General features: G+C 37.2%; 1 protein-coding gene across 1 annotated transcript in view; it reads left to right on the top strand.

Moving 5' to 3' along the window:
• The first annotated feature begins 3,293 nt into the window (after nucleotides 1-3,293).
• The window catches only part of LOC128713548 (guanine nucleotide-releasing factor 2), a 39,573-nt gene continuing 16,157 nt past the window's right edge, over nucleotides 3,294-26,709 (top strand). The window contains exon 1 of the mRNA XM_053808412.1: nucleotides 3,294-3,732. Within this exon, the coding sequence (XP_053664387.1) occupies nucleotides 3,294-3,732 (439 nt within the window). The remainder of the gene's footprint in view (nucleotides 3,733-26,709) is intronic.

Genomic DNA, 26,709 nt, shown 5'->3' on the forward strand with positions numbered 1-26,709 from the left:
AGATTCATTCATTCGGTTCAAAGATTTATTCAGATTAATGAATTCGTGCTTTGAGGCACCGTATTTTTTGCAACATCCCCTTCCGAAAATGCAGGGTTAGTCTTCAACGTTTTTAACACCTTTTATTTCAGCTGACGATTCACTGTTCTTGAATAACGATTTTGCTGATCTTTTCTAGTGATTTTTCAACGTTCGTGAAACCGTAATAATACATATGCACGGTGTGCACGATAAATATACAAAAAAGAAAAAAATGTGTTTCTACAAAGTTGAGCTTATCATGTTGGCTGTATAATTTACTCGAAGTGGTCACCCAGATCTCCATGACGCTGAATGGGGCCGCAAAAACGGATTTAATTTTTCGAATCAGTTCCACTTTTATGTTGCAGGACTTTCGGTTGGTGTCCCTTTCAATCATGCCGAATATGAAATAGTCCATTGGGTTAGGGTCAGGTCCAGGGAGTTGGGAGGCCAATCATTGGGGGCTGTGAAGTCGTAAAAATGGTCCACGAGCCATATTTGCAATTTTCCAGCCGTATGGCAAGGTACCGAATCTTGCTACCATACATACGGCCTACCATTGGCCACTATGGTCATCCTGGGCTTGACGACCGTTACACAGCCGTCCGCGTTCAGCCTCAGGCCCTGCTCAAATAAATGTTGTGGCATCACATTCCCCTTCCGATGACACGCACCCGAACACCATGACCGCCTGTGGAAACTTTGTTTGCAGCACCCGTGGAACGTCGGCACAGTAAGCAAGCCATCTGTTGTTTTGAACGTTCAGTTTCTGGTCTTGAAAAAAAATCTTTTCGTCAGAAAAGAACCAGATCGTTCCTGGCTCCGCGGGATGTTTGATATTGTTCAGGAGTTTTTTAGCGTGTGCCAGACGCTGGTCGCGGTCTTTTTGCGTCAAAATCTGACTCCTATGGTGTTTGTGATATGCATAGCTAAGATCTTCATTCAATGCTTGATAGTGTTTGCAAGTGCATAGTGATAGTGACAGTGCACCAACTTCCACACCAACTGCACCGCGAACTTAATGTCACGGTTCGTGTGTCCAGCGCGGATCATGGTAATACAAGTTATCCTCTTCCATAATTCAAGTGGGTTCCACTTACTTATTGCACTTACTATTTTTTCCCCTTTTCGTACACACTCGTGGCTTTCGAATGACGTATCGCTTGTTTTGCTACGTTTGCTCAATCATGAACTATTAACAGTGGGCGAATTTTTCGAAACAGTGGGCTATGAACTCACGCTTGCAAAACACTTGCAAATGTCGCCGTGGACCCGAGGCTTAAGGAGTTTGAACCACACCGCTAAAAGCAAAAGGGTTAACGCCAGAGGAACTGTTGGCTGCTACACATCGGTTTCTTGCGAAAGCCAGAAGACAGAAAATGATTCAAGTTTTTTATCCGTTTTTGTGTAATACGTGTACGTGAAATAAGACTTAGCTAAATGGTTTCTGCTTCTATTGGTTGTGGAAAAAATTTTGTCGCTGCTGGCTGGAGTCTGCTGCTGGTGCTGTTGTTCGCAGAATGAGACGTCATACATTTTGTTTCCTCGGTTACGTTTTGATAACATCATGCTTTTGTGACGGATTTGCAACGAAAATTTTTCGAAAAGTTTATTTGCATATAACGATGAGTAAAGTAACATCAACAATGATGTAACATGAACAATTCTTTGACGATACGAAGCTATTCAAACTTTTGAACCTAGACACAAACATCTGCTGTCAGAATACGATGTTAGTGAAAGACGATTCAAACGTAGCTGCACGCGATTCTATTACCATAGTATTAAAACGGCATATGATTGAATCACTTTACATACGATTCAATGGTAACAACTCGTGATTCAATTGTAGTAACATGTGACGATTCAAGCGTATGCTGTAACATAAAACTACTTAACAACAAGCGAGTTTAGAGAGTTTCCTTTACAATTAGCTGACGGAAAAAAGTTTCACAAATACCTCAGTGTCCCCGTTTGTGTTAGCGAATGCAAATTCTTGATAGAATGTTCGAATGCTTGCCTTTTGTTAAAGCTCTTCCCAAACAAACAACATAAACAAAAGTCATAATACGAATCTTCCATTTTGGATAACTGATCAAAATAATTTTTCACAGAAAATCGACCTTAAAATCGTCAGATGTAATAAAGAATCCTCAGATATAATAAAGAATCGAAACAAATCAAAGCATTATATCCTTTCTCATTGGCTCAAAGACTGCGGTTAAAGTAAGAGGAACAAAATCAGAAAAAAACACATGTTTAAAGAACGATTTCCATAGCACAAAAAGGATGTTTTCATAAACCATGTTACGTTACATAAACCATACGTTGTATGTTGTTGTAATATTGAAACATGTACAACTGATGATGTTACTGATGTTATTTTTTAAATTTGTATTAACATTTTTTGTGATACGTGTAATATAGGTTAACCTGCTTCAGATCTGCTAGCAAAATGCATTGTTTTGACTTTTTTTGTTTAGCTGACCGAATCTTTGATTAGGAAATAAGTCTAACTTTTTGTTTTTCTAACCATCTGATTGCCAGTCTGTGAGGAAAGTTGGTAGCGGATAAGCCTTGAAACGCCAAAATGTGTATAGAAAAACAAATTTATTGTGTGATACGACGGCGGTGTTCACACGACTTGTCCATAATCCCATTTGGAGCAATTCCCCGTAGCATGGGCTGACTTGCTACTTAATGTGGTAATATTAAGTTTAGTAAGCCAGAAATGACAGGCATTACCTAAAAGGTCGTTACGCCAAGAAGAGTGTGAGAGAGTATGATACGCTCCATTGATAAATAATTTATCTTTGTAAACTGGATGAAAAAGATACCTTACAAAATATGTCTCTTGTTGAACTGTACAAGATATTAATTTGAGAGGCCGTTAAGAAGATTTATAATGTTATTTTTATAATCGGTATTAAAGTGGACTGGATACTTATGATGTAGGTAGGAGCTACCCTGACGCAGTATGACACTTGGGTGCGTTAAGTTTTTTTTTAATTCTTACATTTGTGAAAGGGATATTCCCATTTTATTACTTTATAATCGCTTAGGGAAGTTACAAAACTTTGATTTTTTTTTACTTTTTATAACACTAAAAATATTTCCACATAAACTACCCACTTTATTTTACTCAAATCTTATCGACGTAATAATTGTATTGTTTTTTCACAAACAGTGGCAACGAAAGTTCGTGTTAGTGCAATTGGCAGAAAATAACATTCTGTTCGCAAGTTTTTTTTATGTTCCCAAGAAGAGGCAAGATGCCTGAATTTGACGACTCGTTCCTTTTCAATTGTGCATTGTTCGAGCGTAAGAAATGGAAGACAAATAATCTTCGCAATCAACCAACCGCTGTGGTTCTTAAGAGTGCTAGTAGCCTTAACCCATTTTTGGACGACGACCATCCGAAACATTTCCAATCCGCTGATAGTGCCGGGTCATTCAAAAGGAACGCAATGGACGACATGTTCCCGTGGGAAGCATCTGCCGGAAGTGACGCACGACAAAGGAAGGATTCATTAGAGTCATCGGGTTTAAGGCCGGCCACCAAAATGAAACTCTTCAGTAACTCCAACTCTTCCACCTACGATGTGTTCCAAAGAGAGCAGGTTACCTTGCGAGTATCCACAATAGCGCGCGGTCAGCAGTTTCAGTACAAGAATCAGATGGATTTCTCATCTAATGACGGTGATAGTTCAAGTAAGCTTGATTTTAATATTTTACTGAATCATAAACGTGGGAATTTGCTAAGTAGTTTATGATCTAGGGTGACTTATCTTTGCCGAACAATAGGAAAACAATCTTTTTATCACCTATTGATCTCAACTTGAATTACTAATTTAGTTATAGAGCTACATAAAATATAGAACGATCTTTACTAATATCTCTTATATTCTTTATCATGCAATTCGCTTTTTACCTTTTCATCCTAACCGACTGTGTTTGTTTTTTCTTTTTTCATCCCACTCAAGACATACACACATTGTTTCTACGAGCTAACACAAAATCAAAACCAAAAGAAAAAATAAGTTAAAAAAATAATTTCTGCTTTTTTGTCCTTCTAAGACGCTCGTAACATGACGTATGGGTGGAGCAAGTGACATCTGCTTGTGTTGAATTTGAGGGTCTGGGAGTAAAGTGCTCAATGTAATGCTGCGAGGCCACGAGCGACGAGGATTCCTTCAAAACTGTAAACATCGAGTGAACTGAGTTTTGAGGAAAACCTGGCTCATCTACATAAGTTTTAAAATTGTTTGAGACCTTTTGCATCTGCCGATGGTATGGCGAACGAATAATGGTATATTGTTTTAAGCAAGTACACTATTTTCGTGATATTATGAATGTAACTACATTCTCAAAATGTTTCATGTGTAATTATGATTGTACAACCACAATGTTTTGCCGTACTGTATGATGTCGTATTGTTTATGTCTTTGCAAGGGACCTTTTGGAACTGTGTGGCAAAAGTTGTGAACATGTTTCATAATTAAATTAATACTTTTCAACTATAATACGATTGATCAATGAAGTTCCTGTAACTAATAAAATGATGATTAGGCTTTTAAACCACAAAGCACAATTTTTTCATCATATTTTTAATAAAATAAAAAAAAAAACTACAATACAGGCAGTCCCCGAGATACGCTATTATAGCTGACCGCCTGATGTTTATTATTCAATGTTGATGTTTTTTTAATACTAGGACATGGATGATAATACTAATTTGCCTGGAAATGCAGTTATTATAGAGTAGTTGAGGCTCATAAAAACGATAACACAAGCAAGTGTTGTAAAAAAATCACGGTTGTCCACCGTTGTAGTCGCCTGGAGTCACCGTAACATTAAACGATTCTATTTCTACCACAGTGGTTGATAACCAAATAAACTCCCCAAATGAAGGAAATCGGTAGGACATAGAAAGGACTATTGAACGACCTATGTTCCATCCCGCGAGCGTTACCAGCCAGGAAGTGCTGGACAATTTAGAGTTCAGTTTGACGAATAATGCGGAAATGTTGGGAATTGGGAAAATTGGTTCATAACGCAAATTCACTGTACAGAGAAGTTACAAAAATTGCACGTTGTTTTTTATTTACCGTTTTGTCGTGATTTTGTACTTCAATGCAGCTGGACAGGACGAGCATTGGTCGGTACAAAGTAGCGTTGGTGGTATACAGGAATGTTTTAAACTTGTTGAAACGAGTAGGAGGAGCACTTATGGCAGAAGTTGAGGAGATCGTAAAAAAAATTAAAAACGACAAAAACCCGTCACTAAGTCGAGGCTCAAATAGTGTAGGTCCGATACTCTGTAGCTTTCCACTAAGGAACTTCTTCAGGTAACGGATTCTACGGGGTATTTGAGAAGGGAGCCATATTTTCATCATAAACGCTGGTATAACAGGTGTGCTGCTAATTGTTTGGCCTATGATAGTAAAACACATTTTTTTAAACTATTTTTTTTATTCAACATACATCCCGTCAAGGGTGATACATCGATTATAGCGGTCTTTAAATTTTTCGATACCATTTTCGTAGAAGTATTTGTCCTTTGCCTCAAAAAAGGCTTAAGTTTCGGCTTTTTTACATTACATTTACATCTTCGGCTGGTTTCATTCGACAAAATTTTTTTCCTGTCGAGCATCCTTATGAGATCTGAGAAAAGGAAATCGTCGCTGAGAATACGGTGGGTGAGGAAGCAATTCGTAGCCTAATTCATGATTTTTTCCATTGTGTTCACTGATTACTGGTACGGTGCGTTGTATTGATGTAACAATTTTTTTTTCTACAAATGTGGCCGTTTTTTGGCGCTTTCGTCCTTCAAACGCTCCCATAACTTGATGTAGTAGTCCCTGTTAATGGTCTTTCCTTTCTCAAGATAAATCAAGATAATCGATGAAGATTATTCTTTGCGAATTCCTTGCTCCAAACACTGCTCCGAATCATCAACTCTTTTTTTTGTCAAATGTCAGCTGGCGCGGCAGCCATTTTGCACAGAGCTTTCTCATATCCAAATACTCGTGAACGATATATCCAACACTTTCCTTAGACATCTTCAGGGTGTCAGCTATCGCGAATAGCTTAACAAAACGGTTGCTTTTAGTATTTTTGTGGGTTTTTTAAATGTTTTCGTCCGTAACCACCTCTTTTGGGCATCCACTGTGTTCACCGTCCTCAGTGCTTATTTCACCACGTTGAAATTGAGCATACCAATATTTGATGATTGGTTTTGGTGGAGCTGTTTCTAAAAAACTCTTCATCAAGTCAATTTTTGGCTTCGACTGTATTTTTCCCCTTCAAAAAGAGATATTTTATCATCACGCGAAATTCCTTCTTTTCCATGATAACTCAAAACACAAAAGTTAGGTCACACAAAATGCGCTAGCTCACTAGGACAATAACCGAAAGCTGTCAAATTTTCACAAAACTTGTTTCAAGGTTGGTACAAACTAAAAATTACATGGATTTAAAGTTACTAGCGCCTTCTATGTGTCAGTCCAAACAAATTTCCGTGGATCTGTTAGCTTTCTTCTGCCCTGGAAACAAGTGGTCTACATTTTCAAAATTATTTCAAAGAATGCTAGCTAAAATGTTTTGTGTACCTCCTTCATCCACTAAATGAAGCCTATTCGAAACTGGAATCCTTACGATCATATCAAAACCATCGATCGGTCCTCTAGAGGAGCTTCATGGTTTGTGGTACATTTAGCCCCGGTCTTTATCTAAACCTTGCGTTGGTACGCGGGTCGGCTTTTACCGAATCAAAAATTATTTTATTCGCTATTTTCCATCGTCATTCCAAAACAAGTGCATTTAAAGCATCCAAGTTTCGCATTGTAATTGATGGTAGCTGCAAACGTACAAATAAAACAATCGATGCGTATATTTTTCTGGCTATCATTTAATCAACAATTGCTGCAAGCTGGACATACCTTTTGAAGTGGCCCGCATTGGTGAGTCGGCAATAAATGCACAAAGAGAAAACGGCAACTTTTCTCCAAACTGTAAACCTCTTTTCATTGATCATTGATTTCTTCGACTAATGGTCTTTAAAATTCTTCAACATTAGGTTTAGCAGAGCCTCCGAAAGTTCTAACAATCATTGCCGGATGTTTTGCCGGCTCTACCACACGAATCTGAACGAATCTAAATGAACAAAAAAAAACATACATGCAGTGCAATTGTTCGCACCAACCAAGTTACATTCAAAAATATTTACATAAAATATTTCAGAAGAATTATTTCATTACCATGATACCATAAATAGGCCCTTTGAATTGATTTGATTTCAGATCCAATTTAAGTAGGCGTTTTTAAAAGGGTGAACGGCCCGGGGTTATAAGATGCACAATTGCATTTTTTAAATTTAAATTATTGTTGTGTATTATCTGCGCCAGTAAACATTTACAACATTGATATATCCATTTCCTCTGACTTCCTTCTCTGCCCTTAATTTTTTCAGCAAACCAGGCAATTTTTTTAAATAACACATTACATTACATTAAAATAAACTAAAAACAAATATTTTATATGACACTGGAAGCTATTTTAGACCAATTTTACACGTTTTTGCTTAGATTTTGTGCTATAAACTACCTCAGCTGTCAAATTTCCAAAAACCGCGTATCTCCGAATCCGCGCATAAGAGGATCCGCGCATCTCGGGGATTACCTATACTTGTAATTTGTCTATTTATTTTTATATGTTATGTGTTTTATTCGTTTGTAATAACAATTTGATACAACGGCTCTTCTTTGCGCGCCAAATGCAGCTCCCGGAGAGCCCGGGAGCGCAAATATATTGTGATCGTTTGGTCGCAAAAAAAATAAGTACATTTTGGCACAACGCTTGGATTTGCGGTTGGCCTTTGCGCTCCGTGTTGCTCAGCCATTGTGTGGACGAACACAATTATGTGTAGTGATTACAGTAAGTTCCAGTAGAACCGGTTCTTGATATTCAAGGGCTTGTATTACGCGGATGCATTAGTACTCAAGAAAAATAGATGATCTAAACGTAAAACAGGTTACAAATGCCATGTTTAAATTTGATTTTTTAGTTAAATTTGCTAATTTCCTTGATGATAAATACAATTAATGCTAAACTCTATACTTTAATTCTTTTAATGCAGTGTAAAACTCACTGCGGGAACCAAGTGTATTATATACGAAATGGCTTCCTCGCAACGATTGCCCATATAAAACTGGCAAGAATTGCATGAAAAACTGAACTGGCCTTGAAATGGGTCGGCAACGTTTGTGTGTATAATGTGCTTCACAAAGATACATTCAACAATACTCGCCGTACTGTTCTTGCTAAATCATTTAAAAAAAAAAATAATTTTTGGTTCCAAAATGGCGGAAAGTCAAAAAACGGCGAGTTATCTCTTCATACAACATGCATCAACTCCTTAATACTACAGGTATAGCTTTTGCGCTAGCCGAATTGTCATAATTTGACGAATTGTCACGACAATAACCGAAAGCTGTCAAATTTTCACAAAACTTGTTTCAAGGTTGGTACAAACTAAAAATTACATGGATTTAAAGTTACTAGCGCCTTCTATGTGTCAGTCCAAACAAATTTCCGTGGATCTGTTAGCTTTCTTCTGCCCTGGAAACAAGTGGTCTACATTTTCAAAATTATTTTAAAAAATGCTAGCTAAAATGTTTTGTGTACCTCCTTCATCCACTAAATGAAGCCTATTCGAAACTGGAATCCTTACGATCATATCAAAACCATCGATCGGTCCTCTAGAGGAGCTTCATGGTTTGTGGTACATTTAGCCCCGGTCTTTATCTAAACCTTGCGTTGGTACGCGGGTCGGCTTTTACCGAATCAAAAATTATTTTATTCGCTATTTTCCATCGTCATTCCAAAACAAGTGCATTTAAAGCATCCAAGTTTCGCATTGTAATTGATGGTAGCTGCAAACGTACAAATAAAACAATCGATGCGTATATTTTTCTGGCTATCATTTAATCAACAATTGCTGCAAGCTGGACATACCTTTTGAAGTGGCCCGCATTGGTGAGTCGGCAATAAATGCACAAAGAGAAAACGGCAACTTTTCTCCAAACTGTAAACCTCTTTTCATTGATCATTGATTTCTTCGACTAATGGTCTTTAAAATTCTTCAACATTAGGTTTAGCAGAGCCTCCGAAAGTTCTAACAATCATTGCCGGATGTTTTGCCGGCTCTACCACACGAATCTGAACGAATCTAAATGAACAAAAAAAAACATACATGCAGTGCAATTGTTCGCACCAACCAAGTTACATTCAAAAATATTTACATAAAATATTTCAGAAGAATTATTTCATTACCATGATACCATAAATAGGCCCTTTGAATTGATTTGATTTCAGATCCAATTTAAGTAGGCGTTTTTAAAAGGGTGAACGGCCCGGGGTTATAAGATGCACAATTGCATTTTTTAAATTTAAATTATTGTTGTGTATTATCTGCGCCAGTAAACATTTACAACATTGATATATCCATTTCCTCTGACTTCCTTCTCTGCCCTTAATTTTTTCAGCAAACCAGGCAATTTTTTTAAATAACACATTACATTACATTAAAATAAACTAAAAACAAATATTTTATATGACACTGGAAGCTATTTTAGACCAATTTTACACGTTTTTGCTTAGATTTTGTGCTATAAACTACCTCAGCTGTCAAATTTCCAAAAACCGCGTATCTCCGAATCCGCGCATAAGAGGATCCGCGCATCTCGGGGATTACCTATACTTGTAATTTGTCTATTTATTTTTATATGTTATGTGTTTTATTCGTTTGTAATAACAATTTGATACAACGGCTCTTCTTTGCGCGCCAAATGCAGCTCCCGGAGAGCCCGGGAGCGCAAATATATTGTGATCGTTTGGTCGCAAAAAAAATAAGTACATTTTGGCACAACGCTTGGATTTGCGGTTGGCCTTTGCGCTCCGTGTTGCTCAGCCATTGTGTGGACGAACACAATTATGTGTAGTGATTACAGTAAGTTCCAGTAGAACCGGTTCTTGATATTCAAGGGCTTGTATTACGCGGATGCATTAGTACTCAAGAAAAATAGATGATCTAAACGTAAAACAGGTTACAAATGCCATGTTTAAATTTGATTTTTTAGTTAAATTTGCTAATTTCCTTGATGATAAATACAATTAATGCTAAACTCTATACTTTAATTCTTTTAATGCAGTGTAAAACTCACTGCGGGAACCAAGTGTATTATATACGAAATGGCTTCCTCGCAACGATTGCCCATATAAAACTGGCAAGAATTGCATGAAAAACTGAACTGGCCTTGAAATGGGTCGGCAACGTTTGTGTGTATAATGTGCTTCACAAAGATACATTCAACAATACTCGCCGTACTGTTCTTGCTAAATCATTTAAAAAAAAAATAATTTTTGGTTCCAAAATGGCGGAAAGTCAAAAAACGGCGAGTTATCTCTTCATACAACATGCATCAACTCCTTAATACTACAGGTATAGCTTTTGCGCTAGCCGAATTGTCATAATTTGACGAATTGTCACGACAATAACCGAAAGCTGTCAAATTTTCACAAAACTTGTTTCAAGGTTGGTACAAACTAAAAATTACATGGATTTAAAGTTACTAGCGCCTTCTATGTGTCAGTCCAAACAAATTTCCGTGGATCTGTTAGCTTTCTTCTGCCCTGGAAACAAGTGGTCTACATTTTCAAAATTATTTTAAAAAATGCTAGCTAAAATGTTTTGTGTACCTCCTTCATCCACTAAATGAAGCCTATTCGAAACTGGAATCCTTACGATCATATCAAAACCATCGATCGGTCCTCTAGAGGAGCTTCATGGTTTGTGGTACATTTAGCCCCGGTCTTTATCTAAACCTTGCGTTGGTACGCGGGTCGGCTTTTACCGAATCAAAAATTATTTTATTCGCTATTTTCCATCGTCATTCCAAAACAAGTGCATTTAAAGCATCCAAGTTTCGCATTGTAATTGATGGTAGCTGCAAACGTACAAATAAAACAATCGATGCGTATATTTTTCTGGCTATCATTTAATCAACAATTGCTGCAAGCTGGACATACCTTTTGAAGTGGCCCGCATTGGTGAGTCGGCAATAAATGCACAAAGAGAAAACGGCAACTTTTCTCCAAACTGTAAACCTCTTTTCATTGATCATTGATTTCTTCGACTAATGGTCTTTAAAATTCTTCAACATTAGGTTTAGCAGAGCCTCCGAAAGTTCTAACAATCATTGCCGGATGTTTTGCCGGCTCTACCACACGAATCTGAACGAATCTAAATGAACAAAAAAAAACATACATGCAGTGCAATTGTTCGCACCAACCAAGTTACATTCAAAAATATTTACATAAAATATTTCAGAAGAATTATTTCATTACCATGATACCATAAATAGGCCCTTTGAATTGATTTGATTTCAGATCCAATTTAAGTAGGCGTTTTTAAAAGGGTGAACGGCCCGGGGTTATAAGATGCACAATTGCATTTTTTAAATTTAAATTATTGTTGTGTATTATCTGCGCCAGTAAACATTTACAACATTGATATATCCATTTCCTCGATTTCTATCGTATTAGCGATAGTGTTACTTCTAATACTACCACCAGCTCTAGCTACAGAACCATATGTTGAAAACAAAGATTCAAGATCCTGTTGCGTAATTTCTGAAAACCACTCACTGCTAGATCAGGCCATGTAGTGGGTTTAAGTTTGTTTAAGTTTAAGATTTAAGATGTTTAGTCATCGACGCTACTTACAGCTTCGTTTAACAACCGAGTTCGTTTTTTAAAAAAGTTTCCAGTCTGCGTAGAACGATTTGACATTTTAATATTTTTATTATAGATAAACTTGAATTTTCTTTGAAATACTTTTAAAGTTAGTTAGGCAACAAAAAGCGTTTATTATTTTTTTTTAAATTTTCTATACTGTATAACAATTAGTTGAATATTGTTTATTATTTTATTTTTTCAAGCGAGTTGAGAGAATTACTTAATAGATTCAGAAATTTACAAAATTATCTTAACTTTCTCTATAATATTTCATCCAATTTGGATCATGCATTAAAAAGCTTTTTTTTCGTTAGAACGGCCTGGCCGTATCGACTTATTTTACCACGTAGCCGGATAGTCAGTCCTTGCTACGGGGGATTGGCCCGGATGGGATTTTGGTCCGGTCCGTTCGTGTGAAGACCGGCTTCGTTACCATCATGCCACCAGGCCTCCCTAATGCTTTAAAAAGTTATTAAATTTTAAAGTTTTTCGAAACAGCTTGATGGCAGTGTTGCGCTTCCATTTTTGCTGCATTGCACGTTCGAGCGTGACGTCGCACTAGCGCAACATTTGACAGCGTTCGCGCTCTGTCGCGCGTGTTTCTACGTACGTCTGAACGGCGCTTAAGATGGCAAGTTGTACGATATCAGTGTAAAGGAAAAAAAAAACAAACAATCTTGTCAGCTCTTGAATTTTCAACAATATCTTCCGACTGATTTCTCTTATTCAATGGCCTTATTAAAATTTAATTATAAAATCGTTGTGAAGGTCATAAAACATATAAAAAGATTTTGAAAGCATGAGGTTTTAATGTATAATTATGTAGAAATAAAGTACGCACATGTGTACACGACAAAGGTTAGGCACAAAGAGACCGGTTCGCTTCACGTTATGCGTTGACGTGTCAACGCAGCCGTGCTGCCAACCTGTAGTGTTTATTCCATTGCAGTTTATAAAGTCTCGTTGTATACTAGCGGTGTTGATAATGATGGTGAAGATGTTGCATTATAATTTCTCCACGGGGGGAGAAGACGAACGTCCTCGGTCGTCTCTTATGTGCGCTTTTTTTTCATATAACGTTACAATATTTAAATCTTAATATTAATCCTATCTATTCCCTAGCTAAAAAATTCACCAAAATTCACTTGTTTCTCAAGCCTTTTTCTTTTTTTTTTCATCAGCCTTTTAATCTTTTGATTTTGCATTGATGACGCTTCGATAATATAATAATATCTTCATAATATAAGAGGAATCAATCCTCTTAAATTTTCAAATGTCTTTTCCTTAATGTTTTTTGCTTTTGTTTTATTTGCCCGTGGTTGTGTTTTCGTCCTGATATTTGGGATTACAAAAACTTCTGTTTCTTCGTTTAAAGTTGGAGCTGCTTTTTTATTCACATTTTCGACTAACTGTCGTTTTACCGTGGTGTCTACATTTCTTTTTGCCTTCAAAAGAGTTCGTTTGAATTTTCCAATATTTGTGCCGGGTTATGGTTTATTTGATTAAACGTTAGCTCATTAGGTGTAAACTTAGTAGCGGAATGAATAGTGTCGTTATATAATGCAACTGCTATTCTTACAATTGATTTTGTATCGCATCGTTCATATTTGTGTTTGTTCGTGTTATAGATTTCCGTTATTGTACAATGTGTCTTCTCTATTTGATAGTTAGATTCTGAGCTTGAGGCGTATTTCAATGCGATATTCATCGATGCTAAATAGTTTCTTAGTTGCGCGGATCGAAAGGTTGTTTCCTGATCGGTGATTATTTCTTTTTGTATACCATACTGAGCGAAATAATGACTTAGCTTTCTCTGAACTTGTATTATGTTTTTGTTTTTGATGTGCAGCATTTGTAAATGTTTTGAGAAAGAGTCTATTAGTGACAAAAAACTGTGATTATTAATTATATAAATGTCCATGTGTATTCGTTCTATCGGTTTACTTGTCACTGGTCGGGGAGATATTTTTATGTTGTATGGTTTGCGTTCATATTTATGCACGTTACATGTTTCAGAACCATTAATAAATTGTTTTACTTGCTTTTGCATGTTTGGGAAAAAATAAGCACGTCTGAGCTTCTGTTCAACTTCCGAAATTCCACGATGAACTCTATTGTGTTCGATCGATATCAGAAGGTCTTGTCTTTCTTGAACTATTACATCCTCTAGTACCGTTTTTGTCATTACGAAGTGACCTTTAACCGCGAAATTGTTTTTTAGCACATCTTGTTACAATTGCGTAAGGGGTTCTGGGGCCTTAATTGCAGTTTGTTTTGCTAAGGATTTTATATTGAACACGATTTGCTTTGTTTTTTTGTGTTCCTCAATACTACCTTCCATGCGATTATGCCACAATTGACAATTGTATGATGAAAGTTCTTTCTTATCACCCAATGCTTCGGTCAGTATTTCTCGAACTTCGCTAAAGTTCAAGGGGTTTCCATTCACGCACAATATTTCCTTTGCGTGTCCTTCTATTTTACTAACTACAGCGGTGAAGTACATTCGAAAAATGTGGTGGCACAACATTTTCAAAAATGCCAAGCGTTTCTTCTGCTGTATTTAACCAACAAGGTAATTGTTTTTTATTACCATTGAATACAGGTAGCATTTCAATAGGATCGGGAATTTTAAACATGCTTTCGAAATCACTAAATTGTGCTAAATTTGTCTTGGGGGGTTCTGTATTTCGAGCAGGTGTGATGTTACTTAACAACACATCATGTTGCTCTAATTTTTTACCTATCTGGCAAATCACACCAGTCAGGTTTTTTATTTGTTCGGTAAGCTCTTTTACATTTGCCATTTTGCTATCTAGCGTCAGGTTTTCTAAAAGTAAAGTGCTCGAATGACAATGATCCCAGAGATAATTCTTCTGAAGAATTGTCGGAAATAGTCGCTTCTGACTTGTTTTTTCTCCACATAAGGAGCGAACAGTTGATCTGTTCGGCTCTTTGTTCACTTTTGTACGCTCATAAAAAGCGTTAATAAAAGTTCACTTTACCTCGTGGTACACTTGTGATATGTGCGTGAGGTCGTTGACGTCTGCATGTGGAACGGCGGTATCACAAATCGCCCTAGTTTTGAAAAATCGCTAAGAGACGGAACAAATTCCGGATACACTTATTGTGAGATTTTCACTTCTCTTCACTTGCACTGTTTTACTTCCGTTTTAAAACCAAACGACTACCGGCTGCGCCAATTATGTAGAAATAAAGTACGCACATGTGTACACAACAAAGGTTAGGCACAAAGAGACCAGTTCGCTTCACGTTATGCGTTGACGTGTCAACGCAGCCGTGCTGCCAACCTGTAGTGTTTATTCCATTGCAGTTTATAAAGTCTCGTTGTATACTAGCGGTGTTGATGATGATGGTGAAGATGTTGCATTATAATTGTATGTTATAAAACTTCCTTAGTCTGACGTTAGGCTTAACACTGAGTTAGATTTGTTTTGATGATTATTAACGGCAGCTTATTTATAAACATTAAATTTAATAAAATACTTAAAACTATTTCCATATAACGGTGATCCCGGATCGATAGGGATCACAATCCCCATACAAGGGATGGCTATTTCCATGCAACGATGATCCCGGATCACTAGCCGGGAACACTAGCCACTTATTAGTATTTGTAAGCGCTTGGATGTCACTTTGGAACTTTACCGTGTCGGTATTAGCGCCAGGGTGGTATACTCCAAGAATGGTTATAGGACTATTGTTAGATCTAACTTGAATGCCTATGGCTTCCAGTACCCTTAAGTTTAATAAGGGTAGTAGCTTATGCTCTATGTTGCTTTTGACAAGTATCATTATGCCTCCTTTTGCAGTATGTATTCTGTCAATTCTGTATGTTATATAATTAGCCACACTAAATGCTTGTTCGGGTTTGAGGAACCTTTCACAGACGATCATGATATCAATGTTGTGTTTTTGTAAGTAATTGGAAAGTTCATTTTTTTTTATTGGTAATGCTATATAATTTACACGATACCGGGATCGGATGGGACCGAATGATCCCTTATCTCAGGTGGAACGGTTGGCGTGGGGGGGGGGGATTAAATTTGGCGACCAAATAAAAATTTGGTGGAACGGTTGGCGTGGGTGGGGGGGGGGGGGGGGGGGGGCTATTTCCATATAACGGTGATCCCGGATCGATAGGGATAACAATCCCCATACAAGGGATGGCTATTTCCATGCAACGATGATCCCGGATCATTAGGGATCACAAATCCCATACAAGAGATCACTATTTCGCTATTCAACAGTGATCCCGGATCATTCGATCCCATATTATAAGATTGGATCAGATTTTTCAAGCCTGGATCGGATCGGATCAACCGATCCACCTCCAACTTCTCATCACTAGTTCGCATGCCATCTCGTTCGGATATGTGCCGCTACGGTTGGATTACTTGCCGCTACGTTCAAATCGTGTGCTGCTACGATTGGATCTTTGACATCCCTGGTTGTTTGTATACAGCAAATCCCCGCAGTACGCCATACTCGCTATACGCAATTTCGCTATACGCGATGTTTTGAAAAAATGACGGCTCAAAGATAATCAAAAGAATTCTGCAAACGCCGTTTAAAAAAACTTGGACACGCAATGAAAAAATAGAACAAATGAAATGTTTAATAGCTAATTTTGTTTTATTTTTAGTAGTATTAGAAGAATATATTTGATTGCAGCATTATTTAGTACAGTATACAATTATTCGATAATTATGTAACGGGTTCGAATCTTTCCTCGTTATATGTAACAAATTTTTGAGCTTATCGTTCTTAATTTTAGTTACCTGTTTAGGCGTTGTGATGGGAGTTGTGTGGGAAAAAAGTTTTGATATAAAAACTCGCATTAGGTGTAAAGAGAAATATAGACAAAAAAAGAGAAGAAACAAAAACGAAACCTTAGCCTAATCTTATTCTAAGTTCTAATCCTAGCTAATCTTAACCTATCTTATTTATTGTTTAGCAAATCGTTGTATATAATGATCTGTTTTGGCTATTCTGTTGGAGATTAGGTACCATTTTTGAATAATAATAAAGGATTTTCCGGATAGGATATGGGAATGTGGGTATGGATGATTTATTTTAGTGTTGTCTTATTTCATCAATTGGAGTTCATTGTATTCCTAACGTTGTAATTCAAGGTTAGTTTTGATATAAATTATTGAATGGTGTTTATATTACAGTCTTTATGAATTAAATGCATCCTATGTCATGGTGATACATTTAGTAGGGTTTTGAGGTACTTATTTTGACATATTTGAAGTTTCTTTCTATGAGTTTTGGCACAATTCAGCCAAACTGGGGAGGCATAAGTTAAAATAGGTATTATCAAAGCAGTGTAGAGCATTAGTTTGTTTTTTAAATCCAATTTAGATTTCCTGTTTATAAAACAATAAAGGGTTCGGAAGGTTGTTTCGCATTTGATAATTTTGTTCTCTATGTGCTGTCTAAATGTAATTCTCTTGTCTAGTATTACTCCAAGATATTTAACATTACTCTTCCGCGGTATATGTGAGTTATTTTTTTGTAGTTGTGTATTTGGAATTTTATGATTCTTGCGGAAACGCGTGCAAAATATAGCTTCCGATTTGGCCCCATTTAGTTTCAGTTTTCACTTTTTACAGTATTTTGAGTACCTTTGGAGGGCGGAATTAAGTGTCCTAATTATTGTTTTGGCTCTTTTTCCAAATGAACCGATTGCCACATCATCGGCATACAAATATTGATTGCAGTTTTTCATTTTTGGTATATCAGACATGTAAACGTTGAACAAAATAGGCGATAGTACGCTTCATTGCGGCACTCCGGCTACCGGGGTGTGTGTATCTGAGGTGCTATTTGAAATATGGATAGCATTTTTCCTTTTAGTTAAGAAACTTTTAATGATATGTTTAATATATTTAGGAAATTTAGATTAAATATATTTATAAATCAGAGCGTTATGCCTGATAGTGTCAAAAGCTTTTTCTGAATCTAATAGTACTAATATTGTAGAATTTTTCTAATTAGTGTTTAAAATTACGTCATTTTTATGCCTGTTTAGTTGTTTTTTATAAGAAGACTTATAGGTCGGTAATTGGCAGCTAGGCTACCATCCTTTCCTGGTTTTGCAATTGCAACAACTTTAGACATTTTCCATTTTGTTGGGAAATATCCCAGTTTGAGACAACTGTTGAAGATTAAAGTTATAAAAACTATTACATTTTTCGGGTGATTTTTAATGGCTCTATTATTTATTTGGTCTAGACCAGCAGATTTCTTTAGTTTGAAATTTTTGATGATGTTTATAATTTCTTTAGGTTTAATAAGTTCTCTGGGACTAAGGTTCGGAATAGGATGATTGAGAAAGGTTTCTACTGTGCGATTTACTTCGTTTTCTTGCGTGCTGGAGTTGTCGATTGTTGTGAAGTGGGCTTGTTCGAAATGTGCTTTTAGTGATTCGCATTTTTCAAGAGGGGTTAGCAAAATTTGGCCATTATCTTTTAAAGCTTGAATTAATTTTGGTTGATTTTTAATGATTCTCACAAATTTCCATAATCTGTCGGGATTGTTTGGGTTGTTTATCGATCAGATCAGATTTTTCGACCACGCTTTATTACGCACTTGAGTCAACCCATCTATAATCTCTTTTGTGAGTTGCATGTATGTACTTTTATGTACACATGTATTATTTTCACAATATTAGTCCTTTGGGGTTAAGAGTAGGTGAGAGATTTTCAATATAAAATCTGACTGGTAAATGGTCTGAAGTAAAATCAATCGACGTTAGGGGATCTGATTAACTATGTTGATTATTGGTAACTATTATGTCTTTTGTTGATGGGTTGCACTTAGAGTTTACTGAAAAATATATTGGTTTATCTGGGTGATATATAGAAAATATTCCTTTTTGTAATTCATCAAAGGATTTTTTACTGCTTGGTTTGAGGATACACAATTCCACATCCTGTGTCGTGCATTTAGATCTCCACAAAAAAAAAGCTATTATTAGTATTTGTAAGAGCTTGGATGTCACTTTGGAACTTTACCGTGTCGGTATTAGCGCCAGGGTGGTATACTCCTAGAATGGTTATAGGACTATTGTTAGATCTAACTTGAATGTCTATGGCTTCCAGTACCCTTAAGTTAAATAAGGGTAGTAGCTTATGCTCTATGTTGCTTTTGACAAGTATCATTATGCCTCCTTTTGCAGTATGTATTCTGTCAATTCTGTATGTTATATAATTAGCCACACTAAATGCTTGTTCGGGTTTGAGGAACGTTTCACAGACGATCATGATATCAATGTTGTGTTTTTGTAAGTAATTAGAAAGTTAATTTTTTTGTTGGTTATGCTATTTGCATTCCAGTATGAAACTACAAAACTGTTACCGCCTGCCATCACGGAAAGCAGTAGTTTAGTACAATTTTGAAAACCACCATTATTTGGTCTTCTTTATTTTTGCAGTTCCTCATGCTTGAGAAGGTTTCTTTAACTATTTCAATTATTTCCTCCGAGTTGAAAAGATCATTTTGATTACTTTCTGCCGCTTTGGCGTAGCAGGTATATGAAGATCGCTGCGATATTGTCATGTTAGTATTTGTGTTAGGTGTGTTTGTTGTGGAATTTTGTTTTGATGGGAGATGTGGGAATTTACTATTTACAGAATTTACTAAGTAATTCGCAGTATGCTTTCCTCCGCAGTTAGCACATTTTAATTTGTGCGTCGGTATAATTCCGTCAGTTGAGGCCTTTGCCACCGGGCAACTCGCTGATCTGTGATGCTCAGCGCACTTGATGCAAACTGGAGGTTTGCGATGAAAAGTCCATATATAAAACAATGGCTTCCCATTTACATCGCGTGAATGAAGTGGCTCTATTTTGGCTGGTGTTCTGTTGTCATTTGTTCATGCATGTAAGTTTTATCCACAAAAACAAGTCATTTTAAGCTTAAAATAAAATTAATATTTACTGCATACATAAAAAAATAAACACGCACAAGTGACATGTAAACATCCAAATGAGCGTAGAAATGAAATGATTGAGCGAATTCAAAAAGTCTCGGAGAAAAAGTCTCCGAGACAATTGTCACCGTCTAATTGCATCATCAGAGGATATTTTAGGAACGATTGGGGGAAAAATACTTGTGTATTTATTTCTTCAAAGCAACTTTGCAACAGGTCAAACAAAACCGCAATTCCGATCTTACTATTTTGCCAATGTTACAGTACAGAACAACGTTGCTTTGTGTAAGTGCCGGGCATTTTCTTGGAGCCCTTTATCTGGCTTCTTTCGTTCCCCCTGTATACGCCAAGATAGGGAACAGCACATTCTTTGAACGGACGATCTCGAACTCTGGTGCGTTGAAGTCAATACTGTTATTGCCGCTTCGTTCCTATCTTAGGCAGAATAGCGCTCACACATAGATTAAACCGAGTTTTACAGGTTGTCACAAAAGTATTTTGCGATTTATATCAAAGTATATCCCTTATTTTTACAACGCTGTTGCATCAGCTAGTAAATGCTGTTACATCAGGTATTTTGTTTTTATTTTTTGTTGTTTTTTAAATTAATTTCTTGATAATGAATGTGAATAGAAAACGTTATAAATTCGTCAGTAAATACGACAAATCTCTATGCATTTATTAAGTTATGCTTTTTTCACAGCTTATTCCTAATGCTTTTGCATCAACCTAATATGATCCATTGTGGTGCATCTGTGTGCGTCCGTTCATTCAAAAACATCTAGCGTGTAGTCGCGTTAACTTCCTCTAATGCAATCGTTCTGTGATTGCGATTCACGGGTACATACGCACTCGAGTCGAACAGTATGGCCTTGACCGTCCATCCGTGAGTATCTTCAAGCGATCATTCGTGCTCGTACGATCTTGACCATCACTCCTTTGAGTGCTTGAAAAGTTAGGTTAAGGTTCTCGCTCGTTCTAGTCGGTTTTGTAGATAAATTGTTAAAGGCCACTTTCAGCCAAATACATAGTGAAGCGTAGAGTGCAGACGTTCATTGTACGAGTTAATAAATACTCCTGTTTATGGTTTACTCGTGATAATTCCACATTTGCACTGTTGAAAGACTTTGTGGAGTTAGTGCTAGTAGAGGATTCGATGATAATGTACAAGATCTCAATGTTGTCAGTGGTGTAAGTATTACGCCAGTATTATATATAAGTATTATAAAGTTAAGTAAGAATCAAACAACAAAGCTGGTACGAGAAGTGCGAACATTGTACATCTTCGAACAAACCCCAGTGTCTGTTGTATGTGACATTTTCTAAAAAAGGCAAGTCATTATTGGAGTGGTGTTCTCACCATTGAAGTCAAACTCCGTGTCAAAACCAAAGGTTCAACTCCATCTATCGCACCATCCATCGCAATATTGTATATTCGTCAGTCTATCGTCTATTTACTAAGTCCACAACGATCAGTCGTGTTCTGTTGCTACCATCTATACTTCTTCTGTGTTTTCTTCATTCAAAGCTTTGTGCTGGAGTGTCTGAGCGCTAGAAGACACCCCATTAATCTAGAAAGGGGAAGTCTGGAATGGATTTGTTGAAAGCAAAGAAAAAAACTCTTCTTAGATTCTCTGGTTTACGCCAAGTGTGTTTCATTGGTGAGATGAATAAACTGTGGTAGATTGAAGTTATTTTTAACGACGACTACTTCCTAATTGGGAAACCAATAGTTAAATTCAAATTTGGAATGCATTCACTGTAAAGACCACGACACACTTAAGAAAAACTTTTTCTGAAAGCGTTACTGAGAAAATAAAAAAGTTATTACTTGAAACACGTGGACCAATTGCATCAGGTAAAACGTGGGACTTTGTAAATCAATAATTATTTAGTGCGTGGAAAAAGCAGACCTCCCAACGTTCTAACGGCATAGCTGTTATAATGACAAACAATAAAATTATCAAAATGACAATTTGTCATTATAACAGCAAACCATCAAAATATGTTGTGTTTCTTTAGCTGTTTTGTTAACGATAATTTTACTATAAAATATATTTTTTCATACAATATCTGAAAAGAAACGGCCGTTCAGTATGAAATAAAAATGTATAAAGCAATTAATACTATAACATCTACAGCATATAACATCCTCACCTGTAATATTCCAGCTCTAGGCCGCTTATACCTCATCTGTTTCGGATGGATCTAGCTGGAAGTGTGAAAAATTTCATCAGCTGCTCTCTTTTCTAGTTTGTTTGATTGCTAATAACAACTTTCCGTCGTAATTTCCCTACAACCAAAGTGAACTCAAATGTTCACTCGATAAATAAGTGACTCAATCGTGAGTTCCGACAGTGCGAGACTTTTCGATGATGGGCCTGTATCCTCTATGATGGAGAAGTTGAGTCTTCACACTTTACGATGCAAGAATACTGATCATGCTCAGGTTCCTTCCCCGCGGTCTATCTTTCAAACACTTACATTGATTGCTTAATGTTTGGTGAATTCATTTATTGGAAGATTATGCATACCTTTAACGTTTGATTTCAGCGAAAAGAATATAATGGTACAGGGCTGGATATTTAACATCGGATCCCCAAGCGGTCATTTCGAAGGCAATTCGGAACTAATCAGGACCTATTTAGAACGTCCTATACAGGTCCTGTTTATACTCCAATGGACGCAGGTTGGACTTGACCCGAAATTTGTCAGGAGGAGCGGCAAAAAATTTTAAAAGCTTTACGCTGCGTGGTGGTTGTGTGGTAGTGCAATAACAAGTTGGAAAGCTCAAAAATGAATTTCTCTCCTGTTTTTTGCTCTCTATCTTCGCTCTGCTCTATATCTAGTGCATTTTGCCTATCTGTGCTGGCGCTCGTTAGCACTAATTTTTTTTTGCACGTTTCGGCGCAGGTGGAAGTGCGTGTGGAGTGTAGAGGAGTGTGGCAGATGTTTTTTACTTCTTGATCAGCTGTTGGGTGAACGAGTAGAGAACTTATGTTTACAATTTACCTCAAGTCGCCGTCGAATCGATGTTGCCACGGAATCCTAGTCAAAGGGTACACAACCGCGTCGAGTTTTGTTTTATGTAGTCAGTGCGTCAAGTGTTGTGCGTGTATGCAACTTTGGCGAAAATACATTTCGGCCATTTGACCAAATGTGTCATGATGCGCAGTAGGCTCTAACGCGCTAAGCAAAAAATAAGTATGATGCGTATTGAAGATGCAAATATTTCAATGATGCAATGATTTTAGAAGGATGTGTTCAGTAAGGTTTGGGTCAGTGTTTGTGTTTACGCTTTGCACGTCACACACTGTTTGTTTTTGTTCTGACGTTTTTGTTGACTGTTCGCACACCTGTTCTTAATTTATGAATATTTTCACTGGGGCAGCGTTATCGTTCTTTTGGCTGCGTTAGTGCTACGGCCATTTCGGATGCGCGAATCACCTCCATTGTACAAGCAACCACCAAATAGAGCGGCACGTACGCCGAACGGCCAACCCGGAACAATCATTTGAACATTTCACTGGTTTTGAAAGAAACACTCAAACACAACGTAGGGATCGATCGCTAACAGTTTGAGAACAATCGCTTTGATTTGTTATTGTCCTACGGTTGAAGCAATGACAATCGAACATTCGTATTCCCTCTTATAAAATGTCGATACAATAGACAGTACTAGAAACAAGTTTTGAATGTCATCATGCAAATAGGTGCTGCAGTTGCATTACGATGCAAGGAAGTAACCTATTGATGATATTTGATGATTGATGTCGAAACATCATTCTAGAAAAAAGGCTACCGCAGGTTTAACATGGTTTCTTTCCATTTGCGTACCAATTTGCGTACCGTGTTAGTCGTTATTGGTTGAGCCTGAAACAAACGTGTGAAGATGTATATTCGTGCGCACGAAGATAACGGTACTTATGCGCATAAGGTACAGTACCGCACAAAGAAGGTCAAGATAGATCATGGAGTTAGTTTTCGCAGATGTTAACAAATCGTACATCGAGAGTAAACTATTACTGGGGTAGATCACGCTCTAAGCCAGTTTTTTGTATGCGTTTTGACGTTTCCAGGCTTATCCGCTTACAGCTCGCCATACAAATGGCAAGCCAAGTTAAGCCTAGGAAAGAAGGATTAGATTGGTTTCTCAATGAAAGTACCCAAGTACCCAAAACCCAAACTCGACAAATGTCAAACAAGGAATTTTGCTAGCTGGTCTGAGCCAGGTTAGGCCATGTTTCCCGTGTGCAAAAAAAGTTTAAAAAAAATTTGAACGGAAACAACTAAAAAAAGATTATTTTAATAATCAGACTTGTATATTATTTCATTGCATTGAAATTATAATTAAATTACTAAACTTAAATCGATTTTCCTCAAATTGTAGTTTACAAAAATGATCCCTTGTGTCATTCTTTATGTCAAAATGCTATGTCCTTTACGAATCTGTACAGAATGATACAGCCCGGTACCTGGATTATTTCGCAGATACAGGCTTAAAGCTTAAGGTCGCCTCCACACGGACCGCGGCCGCCGCGTATAACTTTCATTGTCAAACCAGAATACATATACCAGTTCGCCGCGCTCGGCTGTCAAATCTACCGCGGTGCCTGCAGTGCCGCAGATTTGAGTTCGGTGAGATACTTTTTGCCAGGTGGGAACTCCCATCGAAAGCTCTCTCGATCGGAGCGAAATTTCTTGTGCTGTTTGCTTCTTCGGAGTCATTTCTTCTCGGTCGTGTCCGTTGCTGGCATACACAATCGTCAACAAACGCACACACACAGCCCACTGTTGCAAAAATCCTTCTTTTTAACCTCAGTTTTTGATCGTCAATTCACTTTGCGCGTAGGAATTGTTAGCAAAAAACTCATTTTAAACATTGCCGAGTTGTTTTGTTCGCGCAATGCACGCATGTATTTCGGTCATAGTGAGATTCTCTACATATTTTAATATCTATAACAATATCCCAGAGGATGTTTTGTACTTTACCCGTCATAACACTGGTACAATTATAGTTACAGAAATCTATTGTAGATTCACGTGTGATGTTTTGTGGTTTGTTTGTTGTTTGTCTGGTAATATGTTGTGACGAACTAGTTGTGTATTTAATATTTGTCATGATGATTCCCACCTGGCAAAAAGTATCTCACCGAACTCAAAAATCGTTTGACTAGCAGTTAGAATTTCGTTTGACTAGGCGAAGTTAGTCAAACTATTTTGCCGAAAAAAACCGAAGGAATCCGGTCGTGCCCGATCGTAATCGCATATATCTTTCATCGTTTCTTTAGAAATAGAAATAGAAAAAATAGAAAATAAAATAGAAGGTATTAGTTTGTTCATTATCATAAACCATTTCCAGAACAACCATTAGTTTCACAGAAAAATGTTTATCGATTTCTATAACTCTTTTCTGTCTGACGTTAGCACATAAACGTATTCGTTTAGTTTAAAACGCAAAGAAAATGTTTATGAAAGGAACTAGGGAGTAAGAACTTAGATCCTCTCTGAATTTTATGTATGCTTCTATTAGAATGTCGCGTACGGAGCATACGGGCTGATCGTGCGATAACCGCTGTCTCGCTTGCGCGTACAGTAAAGGATAGGCGTTTATGTTCGGATTTGCACGAAGTTCGATGTGGACGTGGGCAGGACGTGGACGTCACGTGTGTGCGAATGTAGTGGATAGTCGTCCGATCATCCCGTATGCTCCGTACGCGTCATTCTAATAGAAGCATACGTAAAATTCAGAGAGGATCTAGGATCTTACCCCCTAGTTCCTTTCATAAACATTTTCTTTGCGTTTTGAACTAAACGAATACGTTTATATGCTGACGTTAGACAAAAAAGAGTTGTAGAAATGGATAAACATTTTTCTGTAAAACTAATGGTTGTTTTGGAAATGGTTTATGATAATGAACAAACTAATACCTTCTATTTCAGCCGGTACATGTTGAAAAACAGTACTACCGAGCATTTTCGTGTGCTTATTTTGCGTAGTCTAAAATTTGTTCATGTAATTATATTTTTTTATGCAGGTTTAAGATAAACCATTGCAAATAAAGAGTTAATAAAAAAAATAATTTTGTTCCAAAATATCGGGAGCTGCGTCGCAATATGTTTGTGGTTTTTAAACATTTCATCACAAAAAAAACAATGCTTTTCTTCCTAGTTCTCACAACGGTTCGATCATTACCCATATTTTTGCTATCCATCCTTTTTACTCTACAACAGCAAGGTTGCGTAAACGGGTAAGAACAAGTCCACTGATCTGCTCTCGAGAGAATTATTTCCGATTCCTCTTTCACTTCGTGCTTTGTGGACGTCTTGTGGGCGCGTCCACGGCAGGACCCAATTTTTTTGAATTTTTGTATGACTTCGTGGATATTGGACGTCCAGTGGACGTACGTGTGTGCCCAGCCTATGACTTCGTGGATTTTGGACGTCCAGTGGACGTACGTGTGTGCCCAGCCAATTAGAGCGAGAAGAAACGATGAAAAAACGAGAGGTCAATATAAAATCATCGGTTTTTGTCACTTGGGCAGCTATCGTTCGCCGGAAACCATGCCATAGCTTTTTGACATAAAGAATGACACAAGGGTTCTTTGTTATTAAATTATAAGTTGAGAAAAAATGATTAAAGTTTAGAAATTTAACTTTAAATTCAATTCATTTAAAACAATTTGAAAGTCTAATTATTGAAATAATCCTTTTTCAGTTGTTTTCTTTTGTGTGTTTACATTTTACATTCGCACACGGGAAACATGGCCTAATCTGGTTCAAACCTGCTAGCAAAATGGTTTGTTGTGACATTTGCCGATCAGCTGACAGAAGCTTTCATTAATGGTGTTCAGACGTATGTCGAAACAGGCGTGAACTAGGTGCGAACGCTGTCAAACGGGCCGTTCACGCTCGGAATCGTTCAACGTACGT

Source organism: Anopheles marshallii, chromosome X (genome assembly GCF_943734725.1).
Source record: "Anopheles marshallii chromosome X, idAnoMarsDA_429_01, whole genome shotgun sequence".
NCBI classification, from domain to species: domain Eukaryota; kingdom Metazoa; phylum Arthropoda; class Insecta; order Diptera; family Culicidae; genus Anopheles; species Anopheles marshallii.